The sequence below is a fragment of the Leucopleurus acutus genome, assembly GCF_964270905.1.
Source record: "Leucopleurus acutus genome assembly, chromosome: 10".
NCBI classification, from domain to species: domain Eukaryota; kingdom Metazoa; phylum Chordata; class Mammalia; order Artiodactyla; family Delphinidae; genus Leucopleurus; species Leucopleurus acutus.
Window position 1 is genome coordinate 32314566 of NC_139153.1, and position 21119 is coordinate 32335684.

General features: G+C 37.2%; 2 protein-coding genes across 2 annotated transcripts in view; both read left to right on the plus strand.

Annotated features, from left to right (window-relative positions):
* The window catches only part of ARF4 (ARF GTPase 4), a 1077785-nt gene that overhangs the window by 129210 nt on the left and 927456 nt on the right, over window positions 1-21119 (plus strand). The gene's annotated exons all lie outside the window — the stretch shown is intronic.
* DNAH12 (dynein axonemal heavy chain 12) overlaps window positions 1-21119 on the plus strand; it is a gene marked incomplete at both ends in the record, with an annotated part of 211972 nt that overhangs the window by 82957 nt on the left and 107896 nt on the right. Inside the window, 10 exons of the mRNA XM_082848988.1 lie at window positions 813-1007; window positions 5492-5613; window positions 5708-5990; window positions 8291-8410; window positions 8722-8878; window positions 9110-9282; window positions 13140-13292; window positions 13773-14012; window positions 14349-14594; window positions 14932-15051. Of these exons, the coding sequence (XP_082705114.1) occupies window positions 813-1007; window positions 5492-5613; window positions 5708-5990; window positions 8291-8410; window positions 8722-8878; window positions 9110-9282; window positions 13140-13292; window positions 13773-14012; window positions 14349-14594; window positions 14932-15051 (1809 nt within the window). The remainder of the gene's footprint in view (window positions 1-812; window positions 1008-5491; window positions 5614-5707; window positions 5991-8290; window positions 8411-8721; window positions 8879-9109; window positions 9283-13139; window positions 13293-13772; window positions 14013-14348; window positions 14595-14931; window positions 15052-21119) is intronic.

Here is a 21119-nt window from a genome sequence, read left to right on the forward strand (position 1 = left end):
ACATGAAGCTGCACATTTTCCCTTGAATCAGGCTGACCTACCCTCTCCTGGTAAGAAGTTATGCTTTTGCAGATATTTCTTGTTTAACAAAGGAGAATTTACAATACAAGTTTGAAACCTGTCTTAGAGCTTTTAAAACAAAAATATGAGGCCAATCTCTTGATATATAGGACCTTAGGCCATATATTTAAGAAACAAAGAGCTTATATGAATGATCTTTGGCTAATGAAATACCTTATGGATTCTAGGAGATCTGTGACAATAAGGAAGACTTTTTCCCCCAAATGCATTGATGTACAGCACGGTTTCTCAACCTGGTTCTAATGACATTTGGGGCTAGATAATTCTTTGTTGTGGGGGCTGTCCTGTATATTGTAGGAAGTTTAGCAGTGTCCATGGCCTCTATCCACTAGATATTAGTAGAAATCTCACCCCACCAGTTGTGACAAATGAAAATGCCTCCAGACATTGTCAAATGTCCTTTGGGGTGGGGGCAAAATAGCCCCTAGGTTGATAGCTACTGGTGTAGAGCAGGATGTATTCCTGTATGCTTTTTGGACATGGGACAGTTCACCTAGAGATTAGGAAATTGGTCTAAATAACTACAGTCATTTGCAATTGTGAGTTCCAATGATTTAGGAAAACTTCAGACCTCCTAGAGTTTTTCAAAGCCCATGTGAGACACTATAAGTGACTATGAGCTGTTTTGCATTGATTCAAAAATAATAATAAATTTAAAATACATATTCCTTGCTATAATTTATGGGTTTTCTTTAATAACTGGAACTTAGAATACTATGCTTTTCATTAAGGCCTGGGAGGACCGTTTGATTCGAATACAAGAAACAATTGATGAATGGTTAAAAGTACAAGCTCATTGGCTGTACTTGGAGCCCATTTTTTGTTCTGAGGACATCATGCAACAGATGCCAGAAGAAGGGCGTCAGTTTCAGACAGTAGACAGACATTGGAGAGATATCATGAAGTTTTGTTCAAAAGATCCAAAGGTGAAGTGTTTCTTTTCTCTGTTTCAAATAAAGGGGAATCTTTATTTTTGGCTATTACAGAAAGCATTTGGCTTTTTTTCCAAGTATAAAAATAAAACCTGCTCATTGTATACAAACTGGAGAGCTCAGAAAAATATAAGAAAGCATAGATAATTTTACTTTTCAATTCATAAGCTACACTACTCATAACTCTTTAATATGTATAGTGGAGCTGCTTCAAACATTCATTTAACTCACTTGGCTTCTACTATGTATACTCAGTGATCCCTCTTATAAAAATAAATAGTAAAATAAAATAAAATGAAGAAAACAAGAGGGTGGGAGAGAGAGACAGACAGAGACAGACAGAGAGAGAATGAATACAAACGAATGAGTAGTGCATGTGATTCACCTGAGTTTCTACTCAATGACTCTATATGCTTGGGGGTGATGGGAAAAAAGAGTCAGCAATTCTCTCAGTTGGTTTCACTTGCTATGTCTCTCTCCTAGTGAGTATAGCACCTTGTTGAGTGCGATTTTAATGTTGAAAGACCATGTATTTTTCATACGCATAGTATACAAAGTTCATAGATATATATATCCACTTTTTAATCTGGTATTCAACTTAAGAAATAACGATTTGTTTCAATGCTGGATGAAAAAGTAGCTGTGCTGGGGACTTCCCTGGTGGCACAGTGGTTAAGAATCTGCCTGCCAATGTAGGGGACATGGGTTGGATCCCTGATCCAGGAAGATCCTATATGCTGCAGAGCAGTTAAGCCCGTGCACCACAACTACTGAGCCTGCACTATAGAGCCTGCGAGCCACAACTACTGAAGCCCACGCACCTAGAGCCTGAGTTCCACAACAAGAGGATCTCCTGCTCACCACCCACGCACAACAATGAAGACCCAATGCAGCCAAAAAGAAAAGAAAAAAAAAAAAAGAAAAACTAGCTGTGCTGAACTGTTGAGAGTCAATAGTACTGAAATTTATGAGTTGCAAGGATTTCCCTTACATGTTGACTTTAGAACCTTTGTAAGACATTATTTCTTATAGAACAGAAGTCAGCAGTTTTTTCCTGCAAAGGGCGACATGGTAAATATTTTAGGCTTTGTGAGATGTACAGTGCTTTTCGTAACTACTCAATTCTGCTGTTGTTGTGGTAAGAAGGCAGCCAAAGACAATATGTAACTGAATGGATATGTCCATGCTACATCAAAACTGTTTATGGACAACTGACATTTTCATGTACCATGAAATGTTATTCTTCTTTTAATTTTTGAACCTTTTAAGAGTGTAAAAATAATTCTTAGCTTGATGGCCATGTAAAAACTGGCAGCACGCAGAAGCAAGAAGAGCTACAATCCTGCAGCCTGTGGAACAAAAACCACATTCACAGAAAGATAGACAAGATGAAAAGGCAGAAGGGCTATGTAACAGATGAAGGAACAAGATAAAACCCCAGAAAAACAACTAAATGAAAATGGAGATAGGCAACCTTCCAGAAAAAGAATTCAGAATAATGATAGTGAAGATGATCCAGGACCTCAGAAAAAGAATGGAGGCAAAGATCGAGAAGATGCAAGAAATGTATAACAAAGATCTAGAAGAATTAAAGAACAAAGAAACAGAGATGAACAATACATAACTGAAATGAAAAATACACTAGAAGGAATCAATAACAGAATAACTGAGGCAGAAGAACGGATAAGTGACCTGGAAGACAGAATGGTGGAATTCACTGCTGCAGAACAGAATAAAGAAAAAAGAATGAAAAGCAATGAAGACAGCCTAAGAGACTTCTGGGACAACATTAAATGCAACAACATTCACATTATAGGGGTCCCAGAGGGAGAAGAGAGAAAGGACCCCAGAAAATATTTGAAGAGATTATAGTCGTAAACTTCCCTAACATGGAAAAAGAAATAGCCACCCAAGTCCAGGAAGCACAGAGAGTCCCATACAGGATAAACCTAAGGAGAAACACACTGAGACACATAGTAATCAAATTGGCAAAAAATAAAGACAAAGAAAAATTATTGAAAGCAGCAAGGGAAAAATGACAAATAACATACAAGGGAACTCCCATAAGGTTAACAGCTGATTTCTCAGCAGAAACTCTACAAGCCAGAAGGGAGTGGCATGATATACTTCAAGTGATGAAAGGGAAGAACCTACAACCAAGATTACTGTACCCAGCAAGGATCTCATTCAGATTCGACAGAGAAATCAATAGCTTTAAAGACAAGCAAAAGCTAAGAGAATTCAGCACCACCAAACCAGCTCTACAACAAATGCTAAAGGAACTTCTCTAAGTGGGAAACACAAGAGAAGGAAAGGACCTACAAAAACAAACCCCCAAAATTAATAAAATGGTAATAGGAACATACATATCAATAATTATCTTAAATGTGAATGGATTAAATGCTCCAACCAAAACACACATGCTTGCTGAATGGATAAAAAACAAGACCCATATATATGCTGTCTACAAGAGACCCACTTCAGGCCTAGGGACACATACAGACTGAAAGTGAGGGAATGGAAAAAGATATTCCATGCAAGTGGAAATCAAAAGAAAGCTAGAGTAGCAATACTCATATCGGATAAAATAGACTTTAAAATAAAGAATGTTACAAGAGACAAGGAAGAACACTACATAATGATCAAGGGATCAATCCAAGAAGAAGATATAACAATTATAAATATATATGCACCCAACACAGGAGCACCTCAATTCATAAGGCAACTGCCTAGAGCTCTAAAAGAGGAAATCAACAGTAACACAATAGTGGGGGACTTTAAAAAAAAATAGTGGGGGACTTTAATACCTCACTTAGACCAATGGACAGATCATCCAAACAGAAAATTAAAAAGGAAACACAAGCTTTAAATGACACAGTAGACCAGATAGATTGAATTGATATTTATAGGACATTCCATCCAAAAACAGCAGATTACACTTTCTTCTCAAGTGCGAATGGAACATTCTCCAGGATAGATCACATCTTGGGTCACAAGTCAAGCCTCAGTAAATTTAAGAAAATTGAAATCATATCAAGCATCTTTTCTGACCACAACGCTATGAGATTAGAAATCAATGACAGGGAAAAAAATGAAAAAAACACAAACACATGGAGGCTAAACAATATGTTACTAAATAACCAAGAGATCACTAAAGAAATCAAAGAGGAAATCAGAAAATACCTAGTGGGCTTCCCTGGTGATGCAGTGGTTGAGAGTCCACCTGCCATTGCAGGGGACACAGGTTCATGCCCCGGTCTGGGAGGATCCCACATGCCGTGGAGTGGCTGGGCCCGTGAGCCATGGCCACTGAGCCTGCACGACCAGAGCTCCTCAATGGGAGAGGCTGCAACAGTGAGAGGCCCACGTACCAAAAAACAAAACAAAACCTAGAGACAAATGACAATGAAAACACGATGATCCAAAACCTATGGGATGCAGCAAAAGCAGTTCTAACAGGGAAGTTTATAGCTATACAAGCCTATCACAAGAAACAAGAAAAATCTCAAATAAGCAATCTAACCTTACACCTAAAGGGACTAGAGAAAGAAGACCAAACAAAACCCAAAGTTAGCGGAAGGAAAGAAATCATAAAGATCAGAGCAGACATAAATGAAACAGAAACAAAGAAAACAATAGCAAAGATCAATAAAACTAAAAGCTGGTTCTTTGAGAAGATAAACAAAATTGATAAACCATTAGCCAGACTCATCAAGAAAAAGAGGGAGGGCTTCCCTGGTGGCGCAGTGGTTGAGAGTCCGCCTGCTGATGCAGGGGATGCGGGTTCGTGCCCCGGTCCGGGAAGATCCCACATGCCGCGAAGCAGCTGGGCCCGTGAGCCATAGCCGCTGAGCCTGTGCGTCCAGAGCCTGTGCTCCGCAACGGGAGAGGCCACAACAGTGAGAGGCCCGTGTATAGCAAAATAATAATAATAATATATAAATAAAATGGATGACTGATAAGAAATAAATAAATAAATAAACATTAAAAAAACAGTGGCAGCACAGTGTATACAAATATCAAAGCATCAAGTTATATGTCTTAAATATATACAATTTTTATTTGTCAATTATACCTCATAAAAGCTGAAAAACAACAGCAACAAAAAAGAAACTGGTAGCAGACTGGACTTAGCTCATGGGATGTAGTTTGCCAACTCATACCATAGATTGTTTATAGTTGACAGTTGTGAATGCAAAAATTAAATCACACACCAACCTAGCAGACTTTTTCCACATCATATAGGAGAAATGAAAATATGCATGACAATCATAATTTCTCATTTATAACTAGCATCTTTGGATAAGAATATTTGTGATTTATTGAATTCTAATAGTTTTACATTATAAAAAAATTTCCTGACAATTTTCATAAACCTTTTTTGACACCTTAACATTTTTGACATATAAGTTAATGTTTAAGTCTTATCATAATATCTGATATATAAGTGCTGACCTGAACGAATTGGTCTCTTTTAGGTTCTTGTTGTTACTTCTTTAACAGGTTTACTGGAAAAACTGCAGAACTGCAATGAACTTTTGGAGAAAATTATGAAAGGCCTTAATGCATATCTTGAAAAAAAACGACTTTTCTTCCCTCGGTATGATGGATAATCAATTGTGGTATAATTTAAGCTTTTTCTGATGTGTGATGAATTATAACTAAAACTTTTGTATTTGCATGTTTTTCCCTAGTTTTTTCTTCTTATCTAATGATGAAATGTTAGAGATTTTGTCAGAGACCAAAGATCCACTTAGAGTTCAGCCTCATTTAAAAAAATGCTTTGAGGGCATCACTAAATTGGAGTTCCTTCCCAATTTGGACATTAAAGCCATGTATAGCTCTGAAGGTGAGCGAGTGGAGCTGATTGCACCTATTTCCACGTCTGCAGCGCGAGGTGCTGTGGAAAAGTGGCTCATTCAAGTAGAAGATTTGATGCTCCGGAGTATTCATGATGTGATCGCTGCAGCCAGGCTGGTATGTTTCCTAGGATTTAATGTATATCCTATATTCTGTAAATGCTTTCTTTTAGGAGGTTTTGAATGGGTACCAGTAAATGAACACCTCAGGTCTTACTATTTTAAGGCTTTTATTTTCTTTACTCTTTGTTCCTACCATTATTATTAAAATAATAATAGTAGTAAGAATTGATAATAATATGTGATTAAGTGCTACAAAAGAAAAAAGTGTTATGAGAAAGAATAATAAGGTGTATATAATTTAGAATGGGGGTGGTGGGTTGCTAGTGATAGGCTCTTAGAGAAAGTAAAATTGAAACTGAAACCCAAAGGATAAGTAGGAATTAACCAGATAAATAGCAAATGGGAGAGCACCTAAGTATCCTGTGTTAAGCCCCTGAGATAAGAAAGAACCTCAGACATGGGTGTTAAATGCATGATCTAGTTTACTTATTGCTATTTACACTCAAACAGTTACTTAAAAACTCAAAATGAGATGAACCAACATTAACGGAGGATCTATAATATTTGAGAGAAATATAACACGTAGGCACTACATGTACCTCACTTTTGCTAATTCAATTAACCTAATCTTGAATGATAAACTTCAGTATATTTCTTCCTTTAGGATCACAAAGGAACAGTTGTGTAGTAAAAATGTCATTTAAAAAGGCTTTGCAGCCTTATATCCAGCAACTCACGTTATATGAATGAGGAATCCTTTTCCTTCACCAAGAGCCCTATGAGAATCATCTTCTTGCAGTGACTATTCTGTTCAGCTTCAATGTTCCTGCAGATAAATCTTGACTTTTTCTCTCCTTTTTTCTATTTATGATTCCAAACAAGCTAAAACACATAGGAAAGAATCAACATTGTCCATGAAAGTATTTCCTTGATCCATATAGAAATTTACCTTCTATGTACCTAGCAATGGCTCATCAATTATATGAAACTCAGCCTTCTTTGAAACTTAGGTTAATTGGTCATTTGCATTTATCTATAAATATTGCTAATAAAATGCATTTTAATAATAGATATTTATATCCTTATGTTTAATATTCTTTTATCTAAGGTGGTGTCATTGTATTAAAAATATAGTTTCCAGGCAACTCCCTGGCAGTCCAGTGGTTAGGACTCGGCGCTTTCACTGCTGTGGCCCGGGTTCAGTCCTTGGTTGGGGAACTAAGATCCCACAAGCCGTGCCGCATGGCCAATTAAAATATATATATATATATAAAGTTTCCTTTAGTATCGACTCTTCATACTTTGTCCCGCGGTTGTTTTTTTTCAGTTTTTAATTTGGATCTGCTATTATCATTTACTGTTGAAACAAGTTATTTTTTAAAAGACTACCCCCCAATAAATCTATTTAAATGCATTTTGAACATAAAAATGTTAGAAGAAATGAAAGTATACTTTGAACTCAAAAGCATAGATTGTACAATTGTATATAAATGAACAAATATACTATTGTTTAAATTATATATGCTGGTCATACAAGTTTGGTTTTTTTTTAAATTAATTAATTAATTTATTTATTTTTGGCTGTGTTGGGTCTTCGTTTCTGTGCGAGGGCTTTCTCTATTTGCGGCAAGCGGGGGCCACTCTTCATCGCGGTGCGCAGGCCTCTCACTATCGCGGCCTCTCTTGTTGCGGAGCACACGCTCCAGATGCGCGGGCTCAGTAGTTGTGGCTCACGGGCCTAGTTGCTCTGCGGCATATGAGATCTTCCCAGACCAGGGCTCGAACCCGTGTCCCCTGCATTGGCAGGCAGATTCTCAACCACTGTGCCACCAGGGAAGCCCCATACAAGTTTTTAGAAAAGCTATGGATAAATAATACAAGGGTTCTAGCTACTAGGTCAGTTTTCTACTAGATGGCATAGTCTTCTTTTCAATTAAATCGTGGTATCAGTATATGTAATCTATTAGACTGATTTATTTTATACTTTAATAAACCCTCATAGTTCATTATAATAGAAGTAATGTGTATTCTATGTAGAAAATTGACAACTCCCCACAGCAAGGAAACCTAAAATTCCTATGGAAAATAATTTCCAGAAGAATCAATAATCAAATCCTTCCAAAGATAACTGATTATTAACATATTGGTGCTCATCTTTCCATCCTTTTATAAATAAATATTTCAAAAATATGATTTGTAAAAAATTTTCCGGTCTTTTAAATAGTCATCTAAAATTTTTCATGACTACATTCTAGCCTACAAGTGTACCAAATATTGCACTTCTTTATTGTTAAACATTAAGCTTTTTTCCCCTTTGTAAACTTTTAAAGTTAGAAATGCATTTTAATTACTCAGGCTTATCCAGAATGTGCAAGAAGAGACTGGGTTCGAGAGTGGCCTGGCCAAGTTGTACTTTGTGTTTCTCAAATCTTCTGGACCTCTGAGACACAGGAAGTTATAAGTAGTGGGACAGAGGTAAATCATTACCTTAAATAACATTCTTTTTAAATAACTTTCTTTTTTACATGCTATGTTTTTTTAGTTAGCTTATCTATTATTTGCAAAGGTAACCTTCCCCCCAATTTCTACATGTAGCATTAAAATTGTACAATTATTTTAAAACTTGTTCTTAATTTTTCTTATGCTTAGACAAAAATCACTCTATTCGAGAACTCATTTCTATATTGAGCTAAATTATGATGTCAGAATTGTTAAAGAGTAAATGCATGAAATACATGTTTTAGCTACTATATAACATTAGTTTAATTGCTTTTTTTATTTTGTAGGGATTAAAGAAGTACTATAAGGAACTTCAGAATCAACTAAATGATATTGTAGAGCTGGTAAGAGGAAAACTGTCGAAGCAGACCAGGATTACTCTGGGGGCTTTGGTTACTATTGATGTCCATGCTAGAGATGTGGTTATGGACATGATTGATATGGGTATGTGACTCTTTTTTATCTTAAAAATAAGATATATATAGCTTTTAGAAACAAGGACTTACACTGTATGTCTTTTTCTCTCTCAACAGAATTTATTTTATATGATCTTTTCCATAAGTTAGAAAACATGAATTATTTTAATATTTGCTGTTGTAAAGATGATAAAATACTTATTTTTCAAATTATTTCCATTTCAGGATTATCTGTCTTGTTTTACTTTATTCCTTTTAGGTGTCTCACATGATACAGATTTCCAGTGGCTTGCTCAGCTTAGATATTATTGGGAATATGACAACGCTCATGTTAGTATCATTAATTGCAATGTAAAATATGCTTATGAATACCTTGGTAACTCACCTCGACTTGTCATTACTCCTCTAACTGACAGATGTTACAGAACATTGGTATGTGTTTAAATTATTTTAATTCACACATTAAAGATTCCTTTTTGGTTTGGTGTAATATTTCCTTGTCTAAATTTAACATGGCTATCCTCATTTTATTCTCTTATCTGTATAGTTGAATACAGCTATCCCTTCCTAATCCCAAATTCCCTTTATGTGAAGTTATAGTAGTGAATATTTACTTCTACGTGCTTTTGTAGAATACAAGAGTGTGTGAATTCTAATGTTTGAAAATCGTGAGTCACTCCCGTTGGGGATAAGTAGAAAAAGGAAGGTACTGGAGATTTAAAGAAGAAACCAGAGCTTCAGAAAATGGTATCAGTTTTTGCAGTGGAGTTCTGGGAGAGATGCCAAGAAGATGAAGGAAGCACATTTGGGCCTTAGAACTCCAAGTTAGTTTTGTTGAATAGGAGAGGGAGAGCTGAAATGTAGGCAGGTAGTACTGAGGGCTGTGCTTGTTGGGAAGCTATGGAAGATAAAGCCATGACTACAGAAAACAATAGCAACAACAAAGTGAAACCCTGGGAATTGCGTTGTCAGATAAAATACAGGACTTTCAGGTAAATTTGAATTTCAAATAAACAATGAATAATTTGTTAGTAGAAACATGTCCTAATTATTACATGGGGCATACTTATACCAGCAAATTATTCATTGTTTATCTGATTTTCAAATTTAACTGGGCATCCTGTATTTTTATTTGCTAAATCTGGCAATCCTACCTGGGAATTGAGGAGATGCATCAAGAAACACCAATCCACCTGTGCTGAGTAAGTAAATTAAAGTGTCTGAGTTTTCTGGAAGCAGAAATGAAATGGGGATTATTGGGCAAATGATTTTCTAGGGAATGCTCTCAGTAAAAACCCATAAGGAAATGAGGAAAGCAGGTGGGAAAGCTAAACAAAGATGTGGTTTTGATGGATGTATGGCCTTAGCCTGATCTCATGGGGAGCATTAGAGCATGAATGGCATCTCAGGGGTACTTCACTTTAAGGCAAAGGGGTCTAGCTTTTCTATCCCTTTATTATCATTGGCTACGGTTCACTCCTGTGGCTGGGTGGGGGGTGGGGGGTGAGTAAGCTTTCAGGTGTTTGTGGGTAAGGGAGCTCCTATTAATTGAGGGCAGATCTCAGGAGAAAAGGACAGTTGTGAGCTATTTGTAGATGACTGACAGCAATTGGAAGGATGGATGCAATGACCAGTAAAAGAGTCTGAGTAAGGTTCTAGTGCATCTATGATAAAAAGTTTCACCAAATCCTCTTTCTCAGGAAGCTACCTGAAGGCCAGACCACATCTGTCTTGTTCTCTACTCTAGTGATTGACAAGTACATAAGTTACTCCCTAAATGTTTGTTGAGTAAATGAATCTCAAGCTTCTGTGTCCTCAGACCTCACTGAAATCAGCTGTGAATATTTGTAAGGTGGACGCTAAGGACTTTGAGTTATATAATCAAAATCACATTAAACACTTGTATACAACACTAAACATTGAAAGTCTCCTATTATATTTACTATCCATAATAAAGGGAACACATTTGTAAGCATTTTTTGGAAATTATAAAGAAGGGAAAGACTGAGGTTTCCAGCAATCAAGTTAATGGACATTAACAGTATAGCGTTTACTATAAATTTAAGATGGGTAAAATATCATTGATATTGCCTTTATTTAATGAGCTCTCTCTATTGTTTTATTTTAGTAAATGTGAAAATATTTAAGATTTTCATAGGTCTATCTATTAATTTTTTAAATACTTAATTTTTTTAGAGCAGTTTTAGGTTCACAGCAAAATTAAGCAGAAGGAACAGAGCATTCCCATATACCCCTTGCCTCCCCAAATGTACAGTCTTGGTCCTTTAACCCTATTTTATCTAAAAGGAGTTAAGTTTCACAAACTCTCATAGCAGTTTTCATGAAACAAACTTCATGGAAAGAGTTGACTGTAACTTGTATGCATATAAAAATTTCCAGCCATTTTTCTAGTCACTGTGGGGACCAAGAAAGAATTCAGATACTGCTGATGTTACTCTAAAGGAGCTTAAGGACTGGGACTTCCCTGGTGGTCCAGTGGCTAAGACTCTGTGCTCCCAATGCAGGGGGCCTGGGTTCAATCCTTGGCCAGGGAACTAGATTCCACATGCATGCAGCAACTAACAGTTCTCATGCCACAACTAAGGAGCCCACATGCAGCACCTAAGACCCAGCACAAATAAATAAATAAATATTTTAAAAAATTATTAAAAAAATAAAGGAGCTTAAGTACTAATTGAGAGGGGAAAAAATGTTAACTGTTAACTGTAGTTACATTACAGTTAACATAGTTAACTGTAATGTGAGCATTGCTGAACCAAATGAACCAGGTTCATTTGTCTGACTCTCTGCAGTAAGCCAAATGCTGAAACGCTGAGGTTTGCAGCAGAGAAAGTGCTTATTCACAAAGCAGCCAAGCAAGGAGATAGGAAAACAACTCAAATATGCCTCTCTGAAGGCGAAGGGCTCAGGATATCTATGGGATAAAGCTGAGGTGTGGGGAGCGTGGGGAAATGTAATTGAAAACAAGAAAAAGGTGAGACAATCGTTGCTCTGCGCATATGCACCCAAGCCATAGGCTTTTTCATGGGAGGAAAGCTCAGAAAGTAGCCTAGTTAGCATGCTCTGAGGGTGGAGTTTTTGGCCTCTGACATCAAAATGTCACCGAGTGGACCCTTGCCCATGTCCAAGTGGAGAGTTGATGGTCTTAACCATCTTAATCAGCTCAAGCTTGATTTGACACAGTAGACTCCAAATATGTAAAAAGCAACTTGGGCAAACATCCAAATGCCCAGGCTACAGGACGCTTGGAGGATATGCCAGCTTTCGTAAAAACAATACAAGTGAGTCCAACCAGCGAAGGTAGGTCACAGTTTACCATTTATCGGTGGGTAACTGATAACTACTCTGGGTTTCACAAGGTTGAAAGTGACACTACTGGTTAGAGAAGTACAGAACAATGCTATGGGGATGGATAAAATAAAGAACATACCAAGAGTGGAATGCAACAGCGAAGGTGAATCATAGACAAAATTATATAGTAGGTCATCTGTTTATTTTCCCACTGATGGGCCCCCACTTATGACCCTCACTTTTAGGTGTTTTCTCTCTTCGTAGCTAGCTGTAGAGGTTGTCATCATTGATCTCTACAACCATAACCACTTCTTTTTTTTATTTTATATTACTTTATTTTACAGGAGATGGAGCAATCTGCTCTCTTTTTTTTTAAAATTAGTTGGTTTATTCATTCATCTCTGGGTGCATTAGGTCCTTGTCGCTGCGTGCGGGCTCTCTCCAGCTGCAGCGAGCAGGGTCCACTCCCCGCCACGGTGTGCAGGCTCCTCACTGCAGTGGCCCCTCCGGGGGCTCTAGTTGTGGCACACAGGTCTAGGCACTCCGCAGCATGTGGGATCTTCCCGGACCAGGGCTCGAACCCGTGTCCCCCGCATTGGCAGGCAGATTCTTAACCATTGCACCACCAGGGAAGTCCCTCCATAAACACTTCTAATTAAATTTTTCTGACCAAATGTTAACACTTCAAGGCTGGATTCTCTTTGTTTTTAAAGGCAAATGGGATACACATGACGTATTAGAAAATAAGGAGACTTTGATACAGTTTCACTTTTTTTTTAGATCCTTTAAACTGCTTTTTCTTTGTGCAGCTAGAAAATTGAGTGCTAAAAATTAACTGAATGATGTAATTGTATTACTGCCTCTCTGAAGCTACAAATAAGACTAAATCCACTTTATAAGCAATTGTCCTATTATGGGGTATTTTGTTTGTTTTCAGTTAAGCATGGATTTCTCTTCACGTTTATTTTTCTTTTCAGATAGGTGCCTTCTATTTAAACCTTGGAGGTGCTCCAGAAGGGCCAGCAGGCACAGGAAAAACTGAAACCACCAAGGACTTGGCTAAAGCTCTTGCTGTACAGTGTGTGGTATTCAACTGTTCAGACGGGCTAGATTATCTAGCAATGGGAAAGGTAAAGTTACATATTACATGTTACAAATTTACAGCTAGGTCAACCTGGATAAACTGAAGCAACTCGTTTAAAACACTGAATGCGGTTTAAGCATTACTTGACCTTTTTTTTTTTTTAGGGGTAAAGACGTTTTTATCCTTGGGGCTTTTATTAACTGTCACTTTTGACTTAAAAAGGTTAAATTTTTGTTTTATGGGCTTCCCTGGTGGCGCAGTGGTTGAGAGTCCGCCTGCCGATGCAGGGGACACAGGTTCGTGCCCCGGTCCGGGAAGATCCCACATGCCGCGGAGCGGCTGGGCCCGTGAGCCATGGCCGCTGAGCCTGCGCGTCCGGAGCCTGTTCTCGGCAACGGGAGAGGCCACAACAGTGAGAGGCCCGTGTACCGCAAAAACAAAACAAAAACCCAAAAAAGGTTAAATTTTTGTTTTAACAAATGATGCCCTTTCCTACGAAAATCATCTCCTTTTTTCTTGTCCTCAGTTTTTTAAAGGATTGGCTTCTTCTGGTGCTTGGGCTTGCTTTGATGAATTTAATCGAATTGAATTGGAAGTGCTGTCAGTGGTAGCTCAACAGATCCTTTGCATTCAGAGAGCCATTCAACAGAAGCTAGAAGTGTTTAATTTTGAAGGGACGGAACTTAAGCTCAATACAAACTGTTTTGTAGCTATTACTATGAATCCTGGCTATGCAGGACGTTCTGAATTACCGGATAATCTTAAGGTAATATTTTTTTAAAGAGTGTAAATTTGGTAATCAAAAGTAACAGCATAATCTACTCAAAATGGTATAATTTTCTCACATGTATTTGTAATCTCCCTTTTACCTTTTCCATTTGCTATAAGGTAAACCTCTAAAAACTTTTTTAGATGTGTAAAAAAAATATTAGAGTACATCAAACTGTTAAAGTGCTCCTGAAAGAATTACAAAGTTAATGAAAAGGTGCTTCACTGGGGGAGTAAACTTGGATATCAACACATTATCTTTGGGTGCTTATGCTCAGCTTTAAAAATGGTTTCCTTTATGTAAATAATGTATTTCCTTTATTATATACTTCAGGTTCTTTTTAGAACAGTGGCTATGATGGTTCCAAACTATGCCCTCATAGCAGAAATCTCCCTCTACTCCTATGGATTTTTGAATGCAAAACCTCTGTCTGTGAAGATAGTAATGACCTACAGGCTCTGCTCAGAGCAGCTCTCATCACAATTTCATTATGACTATGGAATGCGAGCAGTAAAAGCAGTTTTAGTGGCTGCTGGAAACCTAAAACTAAAATTTCCAAATGAAAATGAAGATATACTTGTAAGTATTAAATATACACGTTGTGAAAGTGTAGAAAGTGTATCTGTAGAAAGATAACTTTTTCAGCAAGGTTGATCATGAACTATAGATAGGCAGATAAGAGAGTTGTTGCTTTGAGCCTTTTTACATGGGGTTGAAATGATAGTTTTGAGGTTCTGTTTTTCATTATACTTTGTATGAATCCAAGGACCATTAGGTTTGATAAGTGTAGTATTGGCTTTTTAGTATGGGGATTCCATGGAACCATGTAAAAGAAACTTTGACTTTGGTGGGGTGGGGGTGAAAGAAGGGCAAATACCGGCACTTAACTTACCTTGCACTTTTTGGATGGTTTTAGCTTCTTCGATCAATTAAAGATGTAAATGAACCAAAGTTTTTATCACATGATATACCCTTATTTAATGGAATAACTAGTGACTTATTTCCTGGTGTTAAACTTCCTGAAGCTGACTATCATGTAAGTAAACCTGTGAGAATGACTTGTTCTGCAAATAAATTCATCTGGTGACTCAATAGTTTTCCAAATTTTATTAAATGAGCGACTTATTCTGTTTGGAGGATAAACCCCTATTTTGGCCACTTTAATTAATGAGGAAGAGTAAATTTTAGTACCTTATGTTATATGATAGTAGGGTTAACAAGATTCAGGTCAAAGATAATGTTTATTGTAAGAGAATACATATTTTATTTCCTATCTTGTGATTTATAATATTTACTACTATGTATACAATAATACTATCATATTACCTCCGCAGGTAGAAAAGTTGATAAACTGAAAGTGGTAAAACATCCTATAGTTTTTTTGTACAGCAAAGTGATTCAGTTATATATATATATATTTCGGATTATTTTCCATTGTAGGTTATTACAAGATATTGAATATAGTTCCCTGTGTTATACAGTAAATCCTTGTTGCTTATCTATTTTATGTATAGGAATTTGTATCTGTTAATCCCAAATTCCTAATTTATCCCTTCCTCATCACTTTCCCCTTTGGTAACCATAAGTTTGTTTTCTGTGTCTGTGAGTCTGTTTCTGTTGTGCATATAGATTCATTTGTATTATTTTTTAGATTACATATGTGAGCGTTATCATATAATATTTGTATTTCTCTGTCTGATTTACTTCACTTAGTATGATATTTCTAGGTCCATCCATCTTGCTGTGAATGTTAGCCTTCTTTTTTTTTTTAATCTTCAAATTCAAATACTACTATACATCCTATGGCAGGATCAGAATAAGGTGATTCTAGGCTGTTTTCCAATACCAATAACTAATTCTCTGATTCTCTAGACACCCACTGGGTGTTCAAAACTTCAATTCAATTCTGACACTAACTGCCTAGAGTTAGTGTCAGTCCTACAAGACTGCCTCTCATTTCATACAGAAGTCTCAAGTCCTGGCCACCTGTACTTCTGACTGACGGGCTATAAACCAGGGGTTTCCCTGACCCCTCCCCTCCCAGGTTTAATAATTTGCTAGAACAGCCCACAGAAGTCAGGAACACAATTTACTTCTGCTTACCAGTTTATTATAAAGGATACAACTCAGGAACAACCAAATGGAAGAAATGTATAGAGCGTGGTATGGGCAGGTGGCAGCGTGGAACTTCTGTGCCCTTTCAGGGAGAGTCACCCTCCCTGTACCGGAAGCTCTTGAATCTCATTGTTCAAGAATTTTTATAGAGTTCAGTCATCAGCCCCTTCTTCCCCAAAGGCTGGTAGGGCTGAAAGTTCCAACCCTCTAATCACTGCGTCTTTTTGGTGACCAGCCCAATCTTGAAGCTATCTAGGTTCCCACAACAAGTCACCTCATTAGCATAAACTCAGGTGTTATTGAAAAGGACTCTTTATGAATAACAAAAGATACTCCTATCACTCAGAAAATTCCAAGAGTTTTAGGAGCTCTGTGCCTGGAACCGGGTACAAAGACTTTATATATTTTAGTATTATACCACAGGTGATTATCAAGATGATTCAAAATACGCTAATATGATTTTTTAAATCAAAATGAAAATACATAATTTTAATATTCTCTTGGAGAACTCTTATACTCCTATGAATATAGCAAATAGTTTCATGGATTCATAGAATCCAGTTTGAAAAACACTACTAGAAGTCAATGCTGGGAGGTGTGTTGCTGAGCAACTGCGTATGCCTGCAACTGAGCTGCAGGGGAGCCAGGGTCATAGAAAAAAAAATACTACAAGCATACCTCATTTTATCGCGCTTTGCAGATGCTGTATTTTTTACAAATTGAAGGTTTTTGGCAAGTCTATCAGTCAAGTCAAGCAAGTCTATCAGTGCCATTTTCCCAATATTTGCTCACTTCTTGTCTCTGTGTCACATTTTGGTAATTTTTGAAATTTTGAAAAAATTTCGTTATTATTATATCTGTTATGGTGATCTGTGATCAGTGATCTTTGATGTTACTGCTATGACTCACTGAAGGCTCAGATGATGGTTAGTATTTTTTTAGCAAAAAAGTATTTTTAATTAAGGTATATGCATTGTTATTTAGACATAATGCTATTGCACACTTAATGGACTCAGCAGGGGTCCCCAACCCCTGGGCCTCAGACTGGTATTGGTCCACGGCCTCTGGGCTGCACAGCAGGAGGTGAGCAAGCCAGGGAAACTTCATCTACCACTCCTATCGCTCCCCGGCGCTCACATTACCACATTACCGCCTGAACTATCCCCTCCACAACCCCACGCCCGTCTGTGGAAAAATTGTCTTCCACAAAACCAGTCTCTGGTGCCAAAAAGGTTGGGGACCACTGGACTACAGGATAGTGTAAACATAACTTTTATATGCACTGGGAAACCAAAAAATTTGTGTGACTTGCTTTATTGAAATATTTACTTTATTGCAGTGATCTGAACCAAATCCACAGTATCTCTGAGGTATGCCCATACTAAATATAATATCTTGCTTTTTAATATGTACCGTATTACTTTGTTTTTCATCTACTGACTTCTTTTGGGTTTCAGGTAATGTTTATTACTTCATTAATCTTCTCTGTTGGCTTTTTAATTTTACCTCAGTGGTCACTCACAGATTGCAATACACATCCTTGATTTATGACAGTTTACCTCATTTGTATTCTAAACCATTTCAGACACAATATAAGAATTTTAAATGGTATAATTCCATTATCCACTCATCTCTGCCCATTGTACTGTTGTCACGTATTTTACTTCTACATATGTTATAAACTCCACATTTTTTGCTTTGGTATTAGTATTTGAAAAAAAAAAATCTTTTATATTTACCCTTTCTAGTGTTTTTTAATTCCTTCCAGCAGATATGTGCTTTAAACTGGGATCTTTTCCCTTCAACTTTAAGAACTTTCTTCAGTATTTATTGTGTACATGTTGAGTCTTGTGGCAACAAATTCTCTCAGTTTTTCTTTTGAAATATCTTTATTTAGACTTCATTAGTTGAAGAATATTTTCACTAGGTATAGAAGTCTAGATTGGCAGGAGTCTCCCCCGCCCCATCTTTTTAAAGATGTTTTTCCATTAATTCTTGGCTTTTATTGTTATGCTTAGAAGTCAGGAATTTTTCTTATGTATATTTCCCTGAATGTAATATGTTTTTTCCCCTCTGGCTGTTTGAAATATTTTCTTTCTTTCCTTGCTTGACTATGTGCCTAGTGTTGTTTGCTTTTTACATATCCTACGTGGGATTTGCTGCACTTCTTGAATCTGTGTATTGCTTTCTCCAGAAAATTCTCAGTAATTATGTTTTAAAATATTTCTTCTACCCTATTTTCTCTCCCCTGTCCTTCTGGGGCTCCAGTTACATGAATGTTAGAACATTTTATGTCGTCTCACATGTCTCTTATGCTCTGTTTTTGCTTTCTGTTTTTTATTATCTGTACTTTAGTTTGGATAATTTTATTGACCTGTCCTTAAGATTAATGATCCTTTCCTTGGCTTTGTTCATTTCTGCTGATAAGCCTATCCAATGAATTCTTTTCTTTTTTTTGGGGGGGGGGGAGTACTGCACTGTGCGGCATGTGGGATCTTAGTTCCCTGACAATGGATTGAACCCTTGCCCCCTGCAGTGGAAGCACAGAGTCTTAACCATTGGACCACCAGGGAAGTCCCTATACAATGATTTATTTATTTATTTAAATAGATCTGTATTGGAGTATAATTGCTTCACAATACCGTGTTAGTTTCTGTTGCACAACAAAGTGAATCAGCCATATGCATACACATGTCCGCATATCCCCTCCCTCTTGAGCCTCCCTCCCAACCTCCCTATCCCACCCCTCTAGGTTATCTCAAAGCACCAAGCCGATCTCCCTGTGCTATGCTGCTGCTTCCCACCAGCCAACTATTTTACATTCGGCAGTGTATATATGTTGATGCTACTCTCATTTCGCCCCAGCTTCCCCCTCCCACCCCACGTCCTCAAGTCCATTCTCTATGTCTACCTCTTCATTCCTACCCTACAACTGGGTTCATCAGTACCTTTTTTTTTTTTAGCGTCCATATATATGCGTTAGCATATGGTATTTGTTTTTTACTTTCTGACTTCACTCTGTATGACAGACTCTAGGTCCATCCACCTCACTACAAATAACTCAATTTCGTTTATTTTTATGGCTGAGTAATATTCCATTGTATATATGTGCCACATCCTCTTTATCCATTCATCTGTCAATGGATATTTAGGTTGGTTCCATGTCCTGGCTATTGTAAAAAGTGCTGCACTGAACATTGTGGTATATTCACTTCAGCACATAATTCTTTTTGAATTATGGTTTTCTCAGGGTATATGCCCAGTAGTGGGATAGCTGGGTCATATGGTAGTTCTATTTTTAGTGTTTTGTGGAACCTCCATACTGTTTTCCATAGTGGTTGTATCAATTTACATTCCCACCAACAGTGCAAGAGGGTTCCCTTTTCCTACACCCTTTCTAGATTTTTTTGACAATGGCCATTCTGACTGGCATGAGGTGATACCTCATTGTAGTTTTGATTTGCATTTCTCTAATAATTAGTGATGTTGAGCATCTTTTCATGTGCCTCTTGGCCATCTGTATGTCTTCCTTGGCAAAATGTCTATTTAGGTCTTCTGCCCAATTTTTACGTGGATTGTTTGTTTTATTGATATTGAGCTCCATGAGCTGTTTGTATATTTTGGACATTAATCCTTTGTCTGTTGTTTCATTTGCAAATATTTTCTCCCAGTCTGAGGGTTGTCTTTTGGTCTTGTTGATGGTTTCCTTTGCTGTGCAAAAGCTTTTAAGTCCATTTGTTTATTTTTGTTTTTATTTCTGTTACTCTAGAAGGTGGGTCAAAAAAGATCTTGCTGTGGTTTATGTCAAAAAGGGTTTTTCCTATGTTTTCCTCTGAGAGTTTTATAGTGTCTGGTCTTACATTTAAGTCTTTAATCCATTTGGAGTTTATTTTTGTGTATGGGGTTAGGCAGTGTTCTAATTTCGTTCTTTTACATGTAGCTGTCCAGTTTTCCCAGCACCACTTATCGAAGAGGCTGTCTTTTCTCCGTTGTATGTTCTTGCCTCCTTTGTCATAAATTAGGTGCCCATATGTGTGTGGGTTTATCTCTGGGCTTTCTATCTTGTACCATTGACCTATATTTCTGTTTTTGTGCCAGTACTATACTGTCTTGATTACGGTAGCTTTGTGGTATAGTTTGAAGTCGGGGAGACTGATTCTTCCAACTCTATTTTTCTTTCTCAAGATTGCTTTGGCTATTCGGGGTCTTTTGTGTTTCCATACGAAATGTAAAATTTTTTGTTCTAATTCTGTGAAGAATGCCATTGGTAGTTTGATAGGGATTGCATTGAATCTGTAGATTACTTTGGGTAGTATAGTCATTTTCACAATATTGATTCTTCCAATCCAAGAACATGTGTATTTCTCCATCTGTTTATGTCATCTTTGATTTCTTTCATCAGTGTTTTATAGTTTTCTGAGTACAGGTCTTTTGCCTCCTTAGGCAGGTTTATTCCTAAGTATTTTATTCTTTCTTGTTGCAATGGTCAATGGGAATGTTTCCTTAATTTCTCTTTCTGATTTTTCATTGTTGGTGTATAGGAATGCCAGAGATTTCTGTGCATTAATTTCGTATCCTGCAACCTTACCAAATTCATTTATTAGTTGTAGTAGTTTTCTGGTGGCATCTTTAGGTTTATCTATGTGTAGTATCAACGTCATCATCAAACAGTGACAGTCTTACTTCTTCTTTTCTAATTTGTGTTCCTTTTGTTTCTTTTTCTTCTCTGATTGCTGTGGGTAGAACTTCCAAAACTATGTTGAATAAGAGTGGCAAGAGTGGACATCCTTGTCTAGTTCCTGATCTTAGAGGAAATGCTTTCAGTTTTTCACCATTGAGTATGATGCTTGCTGTGGGTTTGTCATATATGGCGTTTATTATGTTGAGGTAGATTCCCTCTATGCCCATTTGCTGGAGAGTTTTTACCATAAATGGGTGTTGAATTTTGTCAAAAGCTTTTTCTGCATCTATTGAGATGATCATATGGCT